Consider the following 15,928-nt stretch of genomic DNA (forward strand, 5'->3'; position numbering starts at 1 on the left):
AAGAATCTCTTTAAAAATTTTAACGAATTTTTAATCGAGATTATCTGTTATTATTTATAAAATGATTGTATACCACCTGAAACATATCTTCAAAGCTTTCAAAAATGTGTCTGCTGATTTTCGCAAAGCGAATTTCTATAGATAAAAATTGTTTCCGCCTTAAAAAGGAAATTCGAAGAAAAACTTAACTTGCTAAAACCCAAATCGCGTCCGCTGTCTTCACTGGCGTCTTATGTGTGAGCACAAAAACAGAAGGAAAAAGAAGGAGACGCAGAGAGAACGTTGACGCAGTTTGAGGGCGCATAGTATTGGTTTTGCTATTTTCTATGAATTTTTGCATTATTAGAAAGTTGTTTATCAAATTTCTTACAGAAAAGAATATCAAACTGATGAAATGGTAGATCGGCATGCCAGTGATCAATTTTTCGAGCGCTTATCCTACGATCTGAAAGCAAATAAATGAATAAATCCAGGTGAGTATTTCTTTTCTGAATATTTAATAGAAAATCGGTGTCAAAAGTGTCAAAACACAACAAATTATTTTCAAAGCGAACATCAAATCATGAAAAACTATTTTCAACTGAAAAATTTCTTTGCAGGCCTTCACGATTCGAACCATCGATGAATGATGCAATCGTAGAATTCATGAGTTGGACAGATAAGATTAGAATCACATGGACATACGGACCACATTTGAGCTGTTGTTCGGCTTTCTGATCGATAGATGGAAGATGAAGAAACGAAATTAGCACTAATCGTGTTAGCCGCTGGATATGTTCGCGCCGCATTTAGCTATCTGTTCCGGCTTGGGCCCAAGACACTGGCATCGTAGTTGCCAGCAAACCAGAAGACGGCATCTAGAAGGTGGAGAACGAATTTCTACGGGTGACTCGACATTGTGAAGTGGTGAAGACTGAAGAATGTCCAATGTTATGGTCACAAAGTGAAAACCTGAAGAAAACGAGAGCTCACGATAACAACTATTTGGCGAGTTAATCAATCACTGTACCTGGAAACTACAAACTCTACATGTTTGGTGGGATTGAGTGCTTCGCGAAAACAATATTTCATGGTGAGTAGAATTTCCGAATTGTTCTCATTTTTGACCAAAAAGTTTCCAGCTAGTGACCTTCGGCTAGGCAGACTTCTGGAGAACGTCCTGAGAGCTACTCTCTTCCCTCTTCTCATTGACCAGTGCTCCTTTATTCACTGAGCATTGCGATTTGAACTGATTCTGGAATTGAATGCAAGGCTTCGATACGACGTAAAACAGGAAAACCTTAATGTAAGACTAGCACTGAAACAACTCACAGTACCTCTTCTAATATGTGTCCCACTACGCCTCTGTAAATGCGGTTCCAACCGATGATGCTGAGATTAACACGGGATTTAGACTGTACCAATTTTCATTTTTAGTATTTCAAATATCAAAACAAATTTACCATGAAAAAAGATTTTTTCAAGGAAAGACTTAAAATATTAAAGGATGTTTTCTAGAAGAGATTATACAATTAAGACTGATATGAGCTTCTGAGAATGAGAAACATGTGGATTAAAAACAATCAATGAATAAAACGCATACACAGGAAATGACAGTAAAGAGTGTTCCGGACAAATTCTTATAAAAGAAAACACTCAGTTACATCAATAGAAATATATACTTTCATCAAAATTTGTCAATGAACAACTTCCATGGCTAGAAACAGCAGATCTATTCAGTCACTTTTTCAAATTTTGGTCCCATTGTTGGCGCTTGCTGATGTATTCGGAAACCTGACAAACAAAAAAAAAGTTGTAAAATACATCTGACTAAACTCACAATTGCTGAATCGATTTCCAACAAATCTGCAACCTGTTGAGACGTCTCTGGATGATGCAGAAGCCGAGCTCGTTGACCAAGATATTCATTTTCAAGCTCTTGAAGTTTTTTTGGGAGATCATCGAGTTGAATTGATCCTTCCATATACTTATCGAGAATTTGAGCGTGATACTCACGAATCCATTGAGCAATCTTAAAAGTTCATGTTGGTCTGTTAGGAGTTGAATGAAATGTTTAATTGAAATTTAGAACGTTGTCAAAAAAAAAAAACGAACCTGTTCTGGTGTCAGATGAAGGACTGTCGAGTAGTGATGAGTTCTGTTTCCAGCCATAAACGGATCTGTTCGGAAGAGGAAAATCAAAAGATCTTTTGTGTTCTGGTCCACAACAACTGGAGTTAGAGTTGAAGTTTGTGATTGAAGACCCTTCACGTCTTTTTTAGATGTTGAGGAAGAAGGAATATCCACAGCGGTATGCTGCTCCACAACTGCTGGTTTGACTCGAGTTTCATGTACACATAAGCCTGGATTTTCCAACAATATTTTTTCAACGCAGCCTTCAAAGTGCGTGGCACTTTTGAACATCTTCTCCTCATCAAAATTGACAGAAGCCGGTAGTGACGACTTTTGTGAGCCATTTTCAGCTGGCTTCTCAGCATCAGTTTCAGAAGAAGGATAATTTTCTCTCGATTTCATACTCCTTCGGAAAAACAAAGCAGGATGGTCAAACTCTTCCATTTCATCATCCGCTTCCAATTCTCGCTTTTTGGAATTAAACTTCTTGTTGCATCTCTCTTCATAGTCGGAGTCTGCGTACAGGTCCAACATCGAGTAGCCTGTTTTTCGAGCTTTTCTCGGTTTTCTCGGCTTTCTTGGAAACTGAAAAAAGTGTCAAGTAGAAAAGAGGCCATATCAGATGTGTTAAAAGGGAATTCAGCTTTTCTTGCTTTGAATTATATACAACTTACCTTTTTAGAACGTTCGTCGTCACTATCAGAAATGGAATGAGTGTCGAGCCTAGACATCGCTCGTTTTCGACATCTTCTCGGCTTTCCTTGTGCACTTTCGCAATTGAAACCTTTCATTTCTGGCGGTGGTGTGCTCAGGATGCTTAGGTTTCTATCATTCTCGGTATCATTCTCTGATTCGGATTTCTGCTTCCCCACAGATGGTTCAGATTCTACGGATCTTTTTGGTGTAGTCTTGCAAGTTTTGTCTAACGATGTTGCCAAGGATGGATGGTCTTTGGGACGGCCGACAGGACGTTTGGCGGGCAGATCAGGTTCCGGCGAGAATATTTTCTTCCTCATTCTTCTTCCGCGTGGCGAAACTGGTGGCAGAAGTCGTTGGAAAACAGAGGCACCTGACTGTGATGGAATAGTCCTTCTAGAAGTTCTACTGTAGTGCTGAATAATATAGGGACACCCTTCAACTGTTAGCTCTGATCCAATTTATCTCGATAACTGGAAGAAATATCAAAAAGTGGTCAATCAACAAAGTGATAACGTAATATCAAACTTCAAAGTATCAAAGTGGAAATGTTCTGATATCTTTCACGGTAACCGAAATAAAATAGCTCAAAGTTCCTGTAAGGGGCCGTTCTGTTCAAACATTCGCGGTAATTTTTATTCAGAATCAGAGATTAAACTAAAATTGATTTTAACTGGAAAAAAACCCTTACTGATTTATTGGATGGTGGGCGCCCAACGGGTCGTTTTTTGATCCGTGGATTGGGGGAGTAGGAAACTCTCTTGCAATTTCCGGAGACTCGTTTAGTAGACCTGCGTGAAGGTGTTTCATAGTGAAGCAAGTTGTCGAGAAACTGATTTGTTGACGAAGATTGATTCGATATCTGTAATTTTCAATTTTTTGTTGACGAAGATTGATTCGATATCTGTAATTTTCAATTTTTTGTTGACTGATTTTTGTTGAATGAAAATACTTCGTTTTGTTTTAATTGATACTTACCGGTGCGATAGCTGAAATTGTCTGATCATTGGAAACTGGATCCGGCATGTCCATCAGTTGTACCCCTGCCGGGCATCTGAAATTTTGAAAACTAGAGTTTCGAAAACTGATTTAACTTGAAATATGAAGAAATCAGGAAATACAGTAGTTTCTATACAAGACACTCGGTGTTTATCTGGCTACGATGTTTGGGTAGAAAAAAGTGGGTGAGTGACCAGCAGGGCTAAGCATAAAACGTGTTTAGAAGTGCTTTTTTTGGGTTTTCTGTGAACATTTTTGAACGGAAAAAAATTTCTTACGGAAAAAAATGTCTAAAAACATTTCGGAGCTAAAAATCAAAAATTTTTTTTCTTTTTTCAAAATTTTTTTTTCGGTATGAAAATAAACAGTAATAAAAGATTGTAAAGAACAAACATAAGACGCTAAAATCTCAATCGATCATTTCGAAAAACAATGGGAGGAGGCACAATGGAGATGAAGAGACGAAGAAAGAAAGGTACTCATTCTGCAAACACCGTCACGCAACCGTACGGACTAATGAGACGGTCAAACGAGAACAATAAAAACACGTAGAGAATTACCCCCTTTCTCCTATTGGCCAAAATGCAGAGAGTTCTGTAAAAAGCGGACTTTGAAGAAAAAAAATTATCAAAGAGACATGAATGATACAAGGGAAATTACTAATCAAAAAAAAAGATAAAGCATCATCGTAATGAAAAAAAAACAAAACTTTCGGGAAAAGATAAAAGGGTCAAACAGAAACGAAAGAAGCAGGTGGCAGATGCATATGACAATACACAAACTGAAGTGGGGAAGATGGGTTCAGGTTGGATGGGGTCAAAAACCTGACAGAAGTGTAGAATGAGAGAATTCAAAATACACACCCCCAGGCTCAATGTCCCTATATTTTAAAATGAAAGCTTGCGTTATGTCAATTTTCGGAAAAATTGTCCCAGGGAAGTGTGACACTTAGGAAGTTTATAATACTGTTTCCAGTTTGTGGAAGATCTAACACGACTGCTCCATTAGCGCATTTGCGCTCCGCCGCACTTTCTCGTGTACTCCCCGAGGACAACTGAAGATTTCTTTATTTGCAATAACAATATTGAGTTAATTCAGTCATATTTTCTAGTATTCTCTCGAAAATTCATATTAAAAAGGTTGGTAATTACAAGCAGATTTTTTTCAAATGAATGTGTTGCAGCGGAGGGTAAATCTAAGGCAATACTGGACATATTTTAGTCAAAAATCAAGCTGAAAAGTCTTCTTTTTCTAGCGGTGTTTGACTTAGCTGCCATATGGGTTGAAGACTATCCTCACGAGCTGAGATGGGAACTTTTTCGCCCAATTTCTTGAAAAAATCTCTGTAAAAGTCAAAAATCAAGCTGAAAAGTCTTCTTTTTCTAGCGGTGTTTGACTTAGCTGCCATATGGGCTGAAGACTATCCTCACGAGCTGAGATGGGAACTTTTTCGCCCAATTTCTTGAAAAAATCGCTGTAAAAGTCAAAAATCAGGCTGAAAAGTCTTCTTTTTCTAGCGGTGTTTGACTTAGCTGCCATATGGGCTGAAGACTATCCTCACGAGCTGAGATGGAAACTTTTTCGCCCAATTTCTTGAAAAAATCGCTGTAAAAGTCAAAAATCAGGCTGAAAAGTCTTCTTTTTCTAGCGGTGTTTGACTTAGCTGCCATATGGGCTGAAGACTATCCTCACGAGCTGAGATGGAAACTTTTTCGCCCAATTTCTTGAAAAAATCGCTGTAAAAGTCAAAAATCAAGCTGAAAAGTCTTCTTTTTCTAGCGGTGTTTGACTTAGCTGCCATATGGGCTGAAGACTATCCTCACGAGCTGAGATGGAAACTTTTTCGCCCAATTTCTTGAAAAAATCGCTGTAAAAGTCAAAAATCAAGCTGAAAAGTCTTCTTTTTCTAGCGGTGTTGACTTAGCTGCCATATGGGTTGAAGACTATCCTCACGAGCTGAGATGGAAACTTTTTCGCCCAATTTCTTGAAAAAATCGCTGTAAAAGTCAAAAATCAAGCTGAAAAGTCTTCTTTTTCTAGCGGTGTTTGACTTAGCTGCCATATGGGTTGAAGACTATCCTCACGAGCTGAGATGGGAACTTTTTCGCCCAATTTCTTGAAAAAATCGCTGTAAAAGTCAAAAATCAAGCTGAAAAGTCTTCTTTTTCTAGCGGTGTTTGACTTAGCTGCCATATGGGCTGAAGACTATCCTCACGAGCTGAGATGGGAACTTTTTCGCCCAATTTCTTGAAAAAATCGCTGTAAAAGTCAAAAATCAGGCTGAAAAGTCTTCTTTTTCTAGCGGTGTTTGACTTAGCTGCCATATGGGCTGAAGACTATCCTCACGAGCTGAGATGGAAACTTTTTCGCCCAATTTCTTGAAAAAATCGCTGTAAAAGTCAAAAATCAGGCTGAAAAGTCTTCTTTTTCTAGCGGTGTTTGACTTAGCTGCCATATGGGCTGAAGACTATCCTCACGAGCTGAGATGGAAACTTTTTCGCCCAATTTCTTGAAAAAATCGCTGTAAAAGTCAAAAATCAAGCTGAAAAGTCTTCTTTTTCTAGCGGTGTTTGACTTAGCTGCCATATGGGTTGAAGACTATCCTCACGAGCTGAGATGGAAACTTTTTCGCCCAATTTCTTGAAAAAATCGCTGTAAAAGTCAAAAATCAAGCTGAAAAGTCTTCTTTTTCTAGCGGTGTTTGACTTAGCTGCCATATGGGCTGAAGACTATCCTCACGAGCTGAGATGGAAACTTTTTCGCCCAATTTCTTGAAAAAATCGCTGTAAAAGTCAAAAATCGAGCTGAAAAGTCTTCTTTTTCTAGCGGTGTTTGACTTAGCTGCCATATAGGCTGAAGACTATCCTCACGAGCTGAGATGGGAACTTTTTCGCCCAATTTCTTGAAAAAATCGCTGTAAAAGTCAAAAATCAAGCTGAAAAGTCTTCTTTTTCTAGCGGTGTTTGACTTAGCTGCCATATGGGTTGAAGACTATCCTCACGAGCTGAGATGGAAACTTTTTCGCCCAATTTCTTGAAAAAATCGCTGTAAAAGTCAAAAATCAAGCTGAAAAGTCTTCTTTTTCTAGCGGTGTTTGACTTAGCTGCCATATGGGCTGAAGACTATCCTCACGAGCTGAGATGGAAACTTTTTCGCCCAATTTCTTGAAAAAATCGCTGTAAAAGTCAAAAATCAAGCTGAAAAGTCTTCTTTTTCTAGCGGTGTTTGACTTAGCTCTCATATGGGCTGAAGACTATCCTCACGAGCTGAGATGGGAACTTTTTCGCCCAATTTCTTGAAAAAATCGCTGTAAAAGTCAAAAATCAAGCTGAAAAGTCTTCTTTTTCTAGCGGTGTTTGACTTAGCTGCCATATGGGCTGAAGACTATCCTCACGAGCTGAGATGGGAACTTTTTCGCCCAATTTCTTGAAAAAATCGCTGTAAAAGTCAAAAATCAGGCTGAACAGTCTTCTTTTTCTAGCGGTGTTTGACTTAGCTCTCATATGGGCTGAAGACTATCCTCACGAGCTGAGATGGGAACTTTTTCGCCCAATTTCTTGAAAAAATCGCTGTAAAAGTCAAAAATCAGGCTGAAAAGTCTTCTTTTTCTAGCGGTGTGTGACTTAGCTCTCATATAGGCTGAAGACTATCCTCACGAGCTGAGATGGGGACTTTTTTGCCCAATTTCTTGAAAAATCGCTGTAAAAGTCAAAAATCAGGCTGAAAAACTGATACGAAAAATGGGCGAATTGTCGGGAAGCTTCACATTATGAATTGCGAAGGTCCAGTGCTGGTTGTTTGTGGTAACTCTGAAAATTACTCATTTTCACCCAAAAACTAGTTATGGAGTGATTTTCGTATCAAAAGCTGTGGTTTCCAACACGATTAGCTTGCCTCCATGATTTCTGATTTTCAAAAAATTGTTCGTAGATTTTTAACAAACCAGAAAAGATGAGTAACTTGAAGTTTTTTAATATTTAAGATGACATGTAGCTAGTGCCACAAATTTATTTCGCTATACATTCCTAATGAATGTGGTCTAAGAACTGTTTGTATTTCCTAGCAGTCGTTGTTCTCTGAAAACTCCTTATGATTTCTTGTCAATTCTCAGCACTTTCATATCGGTGTTTTCCCAGTTGTCAATAAATGCTGCTTTTTTTTTAACAACTCGATCAATAAATATACTGATCATTTTGAAATAAACAGTTCACATCTTTTTTCTCTCAGAAATTTAGGAAAAATATTTAAAAAAAAACAATTTTCGAGTAAAAGCTTTTTTTCACAGATAGATAGTGAAAGTGCGCTCTACTACACTTAAACGTTGTTCGTGAAATTTCCGCCCTGCTTTTTAATGGCTTTCTTTATTTTCTTTCAAAAATATACTAAAATTAAGTTTTAGATGTCACGTCGTCAGGCGAGAAGCGAAGACTGCCGGTACTTTGCAAATGGAACGTGTTCAAAGGGAAACGCGTGCACGTGAGACAGTTATCATGAAAATTATCAAATTTTCGGTGGTTTTTCAGATTCAGGCATGAAGAGACAACACGGAGAAACAATATTTGCCAATTCCATTTGGCTGGGAAGTATGTAAATAGGGGAGAAACTGCTGAAAATTTGCTGGAAATCAAAAAAAAAATGAAGGGCATCTTTTTTTTTGCTCGAAAATAACAAAAAAAATTCAAAAAAAAGAGCTTTATAAATGAAAAATAAATCGTTTCTCAGATGTACATTCGGTGAAGTATGCCGCTTCAAGCATGTCGAGCTTTCTCAACACTCCAAATCCAGTAGATTCAATGTGGAAGCGCCAGCTTTCGTGCCCAGTTGGCTGAAGAAGCCAATACCTTCTGGTTAGTTTCATCAAACGAGAATACAAAGAAAAATGTACCCAAATAGCGAGTGAATTCAGTTTCCATCATCCTAAGATCGATTTTTTTCAGAATCATCTTCAATGTTACACTCATTGCTTTCAAGCTTAAATGACCAATCCACGTCGTCGTCAGCAGCCATACCAGATCAGATGTGTTCAGATCACGAGAGAACTGGAAATTGTGAAAGCAGGAACGTGAGCTGCGCCTTCCTTCATGGCGATTACTGTGATTTGTGCAATCATTGGTGTCTGCATCCATTCGATCAAGATTTGCGACAAAAGCATCACCAGGTGTGTTTTTGTCTCGTCTCCTTTCATGTTTTCAAAAACAAAAATGAAAAGGCTCGAAAATTTAATTGAAAAAAACAACTTTTAAAAAAATTTATTATTTTCCAGGAATGCACCGCGAACCATCTGGCCGAGATGGAAAAAGCTTTTTTGATAAAAGAGTCCGAGGAGAAATCGTGCGGAATTTGTATGGAGAAAATTTTGAAGAAAAATAAGCGATTCGGGATATTGAACGGATGCCAGCATTGTTTCTGTTTGGAGTGTATCCGCAGATGGAGATCAAGAGACCAGCAAGCGTTGATGGCCACTGAAGTCGTGAGGTCCTGTCCAGAGTGCCGTCAACATTCGGACTATGTGATCCCCTCGATATTTTGGGTCGAAAAAAAAGAGGAGAAAGAGCTGCTCATCAATATGTACAAGGATAACATGAAAACGAAAATTTGCAAGTATTATGAGGTGAGTTGACGTCTGATAATAGACTAAATTACGTTTTTTTCTTACAGAACAGACGACGAGGATTCTGCAAGTTTGGCAACAAGTGCTTCTACAAACATCAACTTCCAGACGGAACTGTTGATCCAGGTATCAGAAAAAAAAACAAAAAATGCATTCAGAAAACACAAAACTTGGCATAAGTCGCCCTGAAAATTGTTTGAGTGCACACTGTAATTTAAATCTGTTTCAATCAGTTTTAAAGTTTTTGAAAGCAAATAATCGAGACGCAGACTATATACTATAGACTATAGAAAATAAAACTAAACCAGTTTCAATTTTTCAGGGAAGTCTCCGCAGACTAGACGCCGTGAGCGTCTTTTCGATTTTTTTGTTCCCTATGAAACCGATTCTGATGATTCGGATGATGATACGGTCTACAATGAAAATGGGGTACCATGGATGGGAGTCGCTATTCCCAGTGATTCTCCTCCAATTGAAGACAGGGAGTCAGAAACGCCGCCCTCAGCACATTTCTTCAGATTCTTAGCTGGTATGACTAGACTGTTGCAAGAGACAAGAGACGATGATGACGAAGTGGACGATCCTATGATCGATATGTTTTGATTAGAATTATCGATAATTCCATTTTTCGCATCCGTGCCATGAGTGTTGCCAATCGTTGAGCCATGATAGTCGGAATTGTTTGTCAACCCGATTTTCGTCTTCAAAACTTTGTTCCCAGTGCTTATATTTTCCTGCTTGAAAGCATGAAGCCGATGATTTTCCTATTTTCATTTTTTGTATTTGTTGCTTATCAATTTTCAGTTTTTCCTGTGCCTAGATTAAATTCAAGCTTACTGTCGTATTTTTACAATTTCATGAAAATAATAAAGTGTACTCCATACCGACAAGCAACCCTCCGATTGTAGCAAGGAATAAAACAAGTTTTCCTTTAAGTGTTTTCTCTTTATTAAATATGAAAAATAAGGTTTATTGTTAAAGTACGCGTTTTTCAGTTTGATAATAAGAAGGACGCAAGAGAGATAATTTGATAGAAGAAGTCCAGAAGACCAATCTCTCATTGCTTATTACCTTGCAATTGTCATTTTGAAGGGAAACATGCATCCAACCTCCTCAAATCACGAATCAATGGGTGTAATAAGGTCGAGGTATTGTGGAGAAAAAGAAGAAAAGAGCAGTAAGAAAGGACTTTGAAGTGAAAAAAATAGATCAGAAAAAGTTGTGTTTTTCAAAAATCAGGAGAAAATGAGAAAAAGCGAAAAGAACTCATGTTGAGTGTGAATCTGACTTCAGACAAGAACATTGTCTCAAACAAGTGAGGTATGAAAGTCTTCCCAATATTCTTTCCTACTATACTTGGCTCATTGTGCGACACGTCTCAACACTGTTTGACATCAAAAGAGAATAAAATACGATTAGGTTGATGTTGATGGATTGATGGGGAGACCCGATGGGTATGTTTGATCAATTCTCCAAAAAATTTTAAATTATTTGATATTCCAGGTGAAACCCTCTGGATGGCTACTGCTTATAGAAATGAGAGATTCCGTCCAGGGAGGAACTGAGGGTTGACGATCAGACTTTCGATGAAGCCTAGAACGGAACCGAAAAACCGCACAATGGAGTTGATAGCAGAAATGTTTGCCGCGATGAAAAAGGAAGCGAAAAATATAACATCCTCCTGAAATTAAGTTTTCCAATTTTTAAACAGAAAACGTGTTGGCGTATATGTATGAAAAAATGACATTTAAATATATCATCAGAAATCTCAAAAATGCTCCAAGTCCTTCCTCGAGTGGCTCCACCGGTTATCAACAAGACGAACGCAGTATTCGTGTCGCAAACCCATTTGCTAATGTCGTCTACTTGGTTTATTGAGTTTGGATGAGCGATTTCAAAATTCCAAATAAAATGTTTTACGTTTCTGGTTCCAGGGAGGATGGCCATGAATGACACTAGAAACATAATAAAACTCAATAGGACTATTCAATTTGCCGTATAAATGAAACAGCCAGCTACCGTACACCACCGCCATCAGCTTTCAATCATGTAATGGACTTTCACAGAGATTGGAGAAATGTCGAAGAGGTGGAATTCTGGAAAAAACACTGTGTTCGCGATAGAAATAATTTCAGATCATATTTCTTCGATTCTTCAAATATCCAGACGATTCAAGAGGAGTTCTTGCAATAATTGTGGTGAACAGATCTTCAAGCCCCATTCCAGTTTTATGCCTTCCGAAAAGTGAAAGATTAGCCCTGATAAATTTGTATTTTCAGCAACCTTCTTTTGGAGTTCAGAGATTGATTGGTACCGTTGCCAATGGTAATTTCTAAAATTTTCCAATTTTTGCTTACAGTTGTCAGCTTTGTGTGTCTGAGAAGTATTCTAGAGAAGTTTTGCCTGCAAAAGAGGTCAAATAATTGACGGGAGCTTTACTTGAAGAACGAATTGAATTTTTTGACCGTATTCGACGCCCACGTCTCACTTTTTCAATTGAAAGTAGTAAATCCGTTCAATTTCAATGGGAAGTACATATTATTGCAGATGACGAAACCCCAAGCTATCACATAATTCAAGCATACATGAACGAAATGTGCTATTTGATGAAAATACTGCTAGAGAAATGCAACAAATTGGACATGTGCATCAAATAAACAATGAGGAAATCAGAAATATCATCGACGATAATTAAGCTTAACAAGCGGAAGAACCCACAAATGATCCCGGTCTTTCATCAAATGAGCCAATATCAGTGGAAGAAGTAGGATGGTTTCGGAAGTTTATGAGAAAAGTTGCTAAATTCATTATTGTGACTTAACGTTACGGAAAATGAAAATTTGTGAACAAGCTTGCATAGTTTTTAAGTTTGGCGGCAATTTCAAGTTAGAAGATGTAGGAAAGTTTTTGGATTACTGGTTATTAGCGAGATCCTGAAAATCATCTCAATTTTCCTTTTTTCGTGGAAAAGGATTGTGTGAATATTGTTGAAGCATTTTGCCAAAAAATTCAATCGGTGCAATTTTCGTTTTTTAACGTTCAACACTGGTCTCTCATTCTTTTTTATTTTCTATCAAAGTTGACAAGTTTATCAGGAAATTGGCAATTCTGGATATAGTAGTAGATTTTGTAATTTTCACCGTAAAAGAAATGCTCCACTGTCTGGAAGGTCAAACCCAGAACCCAATGTGTGTCCAATGTTCAATTGTTTTTTTCCTATTTACATGTGCTTGTTCGGTTGATAGATTGTTTCATTTTTACGATTATCAGAACGTGTTAAATTTGAATAACTGCAGCAAATACGCCTTGCCGCAGACCTCGTGTACTCCACGCGGACAAGTTTCGTTTAACAAATGTTTAAAATCTACCAATTTGAGATTCCTAATTATTCTTTTCTTCAAAATGAGATCTGTTCTCAAAAATAGATGTTTTTTTTACTAAAGCATTGTAGACGTCGGTAAACTGCCATTGTCGTTGCTGTTTCAAATAAATCTGCCAGTGACTTTTTTCTTTTTCAGCACAACTGTGGATATCCTTAGAGATGAAATCGTGTGTATTCCTGGTTTTGCTTCCGAAAGGATTATCGATTTCCGCCGGACAACGTTTTTTAAATCACAGCAGTCGAAGCAAAAATGTTCTGAATGTGGAGCTAGAAACGAAGAGTTTGATGACTCATTGAAGATTGATTGCCTTTTCAGTATGATCAAACATGTTCGGTAATAATGTAGTGCTCACAAAGTCACGATCAACGATGTACGGGTATTCAGTGAGTTTTTGTTACAAAAATAATCATATAACACACAAATTTTGGCTCTTTTAGGGAAGAGCATTCCCAACATGGGAATGCCGGTCCTACCAAATTCTGACAACTACTTTGTTAATCTGGTCAAGGCTCCAACGTTCCGATAGCGCTTGATTGCAAGTAAGTTTGAATAAAGATAATTCACAAAGAATAATAGTTGTCGGAACGTTATACCGCGATCGGAACGTTGGGACCTCAATGAGATCGTTGAAGTCGTTCTTCCCGGAAAAAGCCCGAAATTTCATGATAAACTAAATTAAAAAATTACAAATCATTAATCTCCAGTTCTCATTTCTTTGTGGTGTCTCTGAAAATTGTTTACAAGTTTTGGAGAAAGATTCATGTTTCTTTTGGAGCACTCGGCAATGTTTTATAAAAAATATTTTGACCACTTTTTGGAAGCAGCATCTGCTGTGTGTACACAAATGACACATATTCTCTGTACCACTCAGATCGTCTTAGTCAGCGAACACACGTCCTTCCCCCTCTTCTCCACCTGCCAAAATTGCCAAAAAATTATGGACAGACACAGACGCTCTGTCTTGTCTTCTGTTTTGTCTTACCTTCTACCATACCTTCTGTTTTGCACTGAACACCGTTAATCTTGTGTGTACGCTCTACAATGGATCTTTTCGAGGATGAAGAGCTAGACGCGGAGAATGTGATCAGTCTTCGGTTGGATTTAGAAAATATTAAAGAATTCTATAATGCTCCGGATCGTTGTTATGGAACAGGAAAAGATATTCTGAACACATATTGGTAAGTTTTTTTTTATTTTTTAAAATATGAAAATACAGTACTTGCTCTGTTAGAAGCACAACCTATGCGTGCACTTCAAACTCAAGTATCACAGTTGCTATGAGCAATATCAAAAATCTGTCAACAGGTAAAATGTTGGTAACATTATGGTTAATAATTTATTAGTTGAAAATTATTCAATGTCTTTCAAAGGAACAAGGATAACTGAGCTCAAAGTCGCCGTCTATGGTAGATTTCTATCAGAGCAATACATATGTTTTCGCAACTTTTTCACGAAAAACCTAAAAACGAACTCTGTGTTTTTCAGGGTTTTCGGCTGCTATTATGATCCTAAAGTTGACAAATATGTGATGTCGGCCATTGGCGAAGAATTAGAAAATGTTCGGTGTGACGTCACATTCAGTGTCGTCCAACCAAGAGCTCCAACAATGGAACGGCTGTTGGCTAGACCTAACAATCAGCGAAAGAAAAAAATTGTGAAACAATTTTTCCGGGAAGCCGCTAATATACCCGGCGGGGAATGGGAAACCGTCTTCACGGACGAGAGGAACAAATTTGAAAATTGGGCACTTCTCGGATACGTGGAATATCAATTTCGCGTGGAACTGACTCCTTTTCTACTTCCGGAGCCAGAACCAGGGATGGAGCCGGAAATGGTCGATGATCAAGAGCCCGAAGAAGTCGAGGAGAACGAAATCGGAAAAGAAGAAGAAGAGCAGGTCGAGCGGAAACCTGAAATTTTCGAATTGTGCTTGGACCTCTGAAAGTGAGTTTTTAAATGACGCACGCGAAGAAATTACCAAAAAATTATTTCAGACTCATAACTTCCACCATGGAAAAAGTTCTTCTACAAATAGTCTATATCAATTGCTAACCGATTTCTTCTAGTGCAAATATTTTTGAAATTTGAGTAAGTCTTCGATATTCAACATTCTCCAGAAAAAAAACTATTTTTCAGATACCAGCCATCAAAGTTTACTTCAAATCCGTTGAATCTTTTCGGAATGTTACTGAATGCAAATTTGATTTTCCTCTCTTCAACTCTTCAGTTTCGAAAATGCCTGGATTTTATTTTCATTTTTATTTTCCTTCAATTTCTGTAACTTTTTTCACCTGTTCCCCTTATGAAATCAAACCCCCTACCTTCTATATTTCATCTTATTCGTTAATTAAGAAATTGAATTTATTTCTGATTACAGATTTTCATTTTCACGATGATCTTGATCTTATCCGTGTTCGAATTTTTTTCTGAGTTTTAATAAATTCAAATCTGGCAACTATTTTTTTATCTCTATTATTTTTTATCTCTATTACATTTTTTTATCTCTATTACAGCAAAAATGCGATTTCCAATGAAATGTTTATGGAGATAGGAGCCGTATTCACAGCAGAGCGCGGTTTCCGTTAATTGTCGCTCTGGGATGCTGTGTGCTGGGCCGGCCAAATGCATTATGCGTTTTCTCTAACATAAGCTCTCCATCTGAACTAATGGTTAGAGAGAAAACACTAGCCTCATCCATTTTTTGCCCGCTCGCTCTTTTCTGCTAGTGTTACACACCACGCGAATGCTAATTCTTCCTCTATCTTCTCTCGCCTTTCTTCCCTCCGCACAATGTCTACACTCGAACTAAGCCACCGAGAGGCCCCGAGTGACCCGACAGGAAACTGTGTCTCTTCAATCCGCACGGTATTTTCCGCCGTTTCTGGTGAAGATAGGGTGTGCGAGCGACATTCGCCGCGTTGCCCCACTGTTTCTCGCACACACATACGTATACGTCATGAACACCATCTGCCGTGCTGATGGATCGATAGCGAAGAGAGAGGACGAAAAAATAAAACACAACGGGAAAGAAAAAATTGGGGGACGTTCCTGAGAATGGAAGTAATTGTTTTCATATAAAGTTGAAAATGAACTCGATCTTATGGGGGAGTCGGGAAATGGCGAATTT

At 38.0% G+C, this 15,928-nt stretch overlaps 3 protein-coding genes across 3 annotated transcripts; 2 read left to right on the top strand and 1 right to left on the bottom strand.

Annotated features, from left to right (window-relative positions):
• Window positions 1-1,719: 1,719 nt before the first annotated feature.
• CBG27684 lies at window positions 1,720-3,840 on the bottom strand (the record flags this gene model as incomplete). Its single annotated transcript, XM_045239594.1, has 6 exons — window positions 1,720-1,773; window positions 1,820-2,011; window positions 2,095-2,697; window positions 2,787-3,224; window positions 3,500-3,670; window positions 3,787-3,840. The coding sequence occupies 6 exons, from the start codon at window positions 3,838-3,840 to the stop codon at window positions 1,720-1,722; spliced, it is 1,512 nt and encodes a 503-aa protein (XP_045099524.1).
• A 4,366-nt stretch (window positions 3,841-8,206) lies between these two features.
• On the top strand, window positions 8,207-10,021 carry CBG14442 (the record flags this gene model as incomplete). Its single annotated transcript, XM_002644483.2, has 7 exons — window positions 8,207-8,283; window positions 8,331-8,390; window positions 8,530-8,654; window positions 8,745-8,965; window positions 9,071-9,418; window positions 9,466-9,544; window positions 9,741-10,021. 7 exons carry the CDS (start codon window positions 8,207-8,209, stop codon window positions 10,019-10,021), a joined length of 1,191 nt encoding a protein of 396 aa, XP_002644529.2.
• Window positions 10,022-13,842: 3,821 nt separating this feature from the next.
• Window positions 13,843-14,743, top strand: CBG27685 (the record flags this gene model as incomplete). Its single annotated transcript, XM_045239595.1, has 2 exons — window positions 13,843-13,979; window positions 14,287-14,743. The coding sequence occupies 2 exons, from the start codon at window positions 13,843-13,845 to the stop codon at window positions 14,741-14,743; spliced, it is 594 nt and encodes a 197-aa protein (XP_045099525.1).
• Window positions 14,744-15,928: the final 1,185 nt, after the last annotated feature.

The sequence above is a fragment of the Caenorhabditis briggsae genome (assembly GCF_000004555.2).
Source record: "Caenorhabditis briggsae complete genome, chrX, whole genome shotgun sequence".
Lineage (NCBI taxonomy): Eukaryota > Metazoa > Nematoda > Chromadorea > Rhabditida > Rhabditidae > Caenorhabditis > Caenorhabditis briggsae.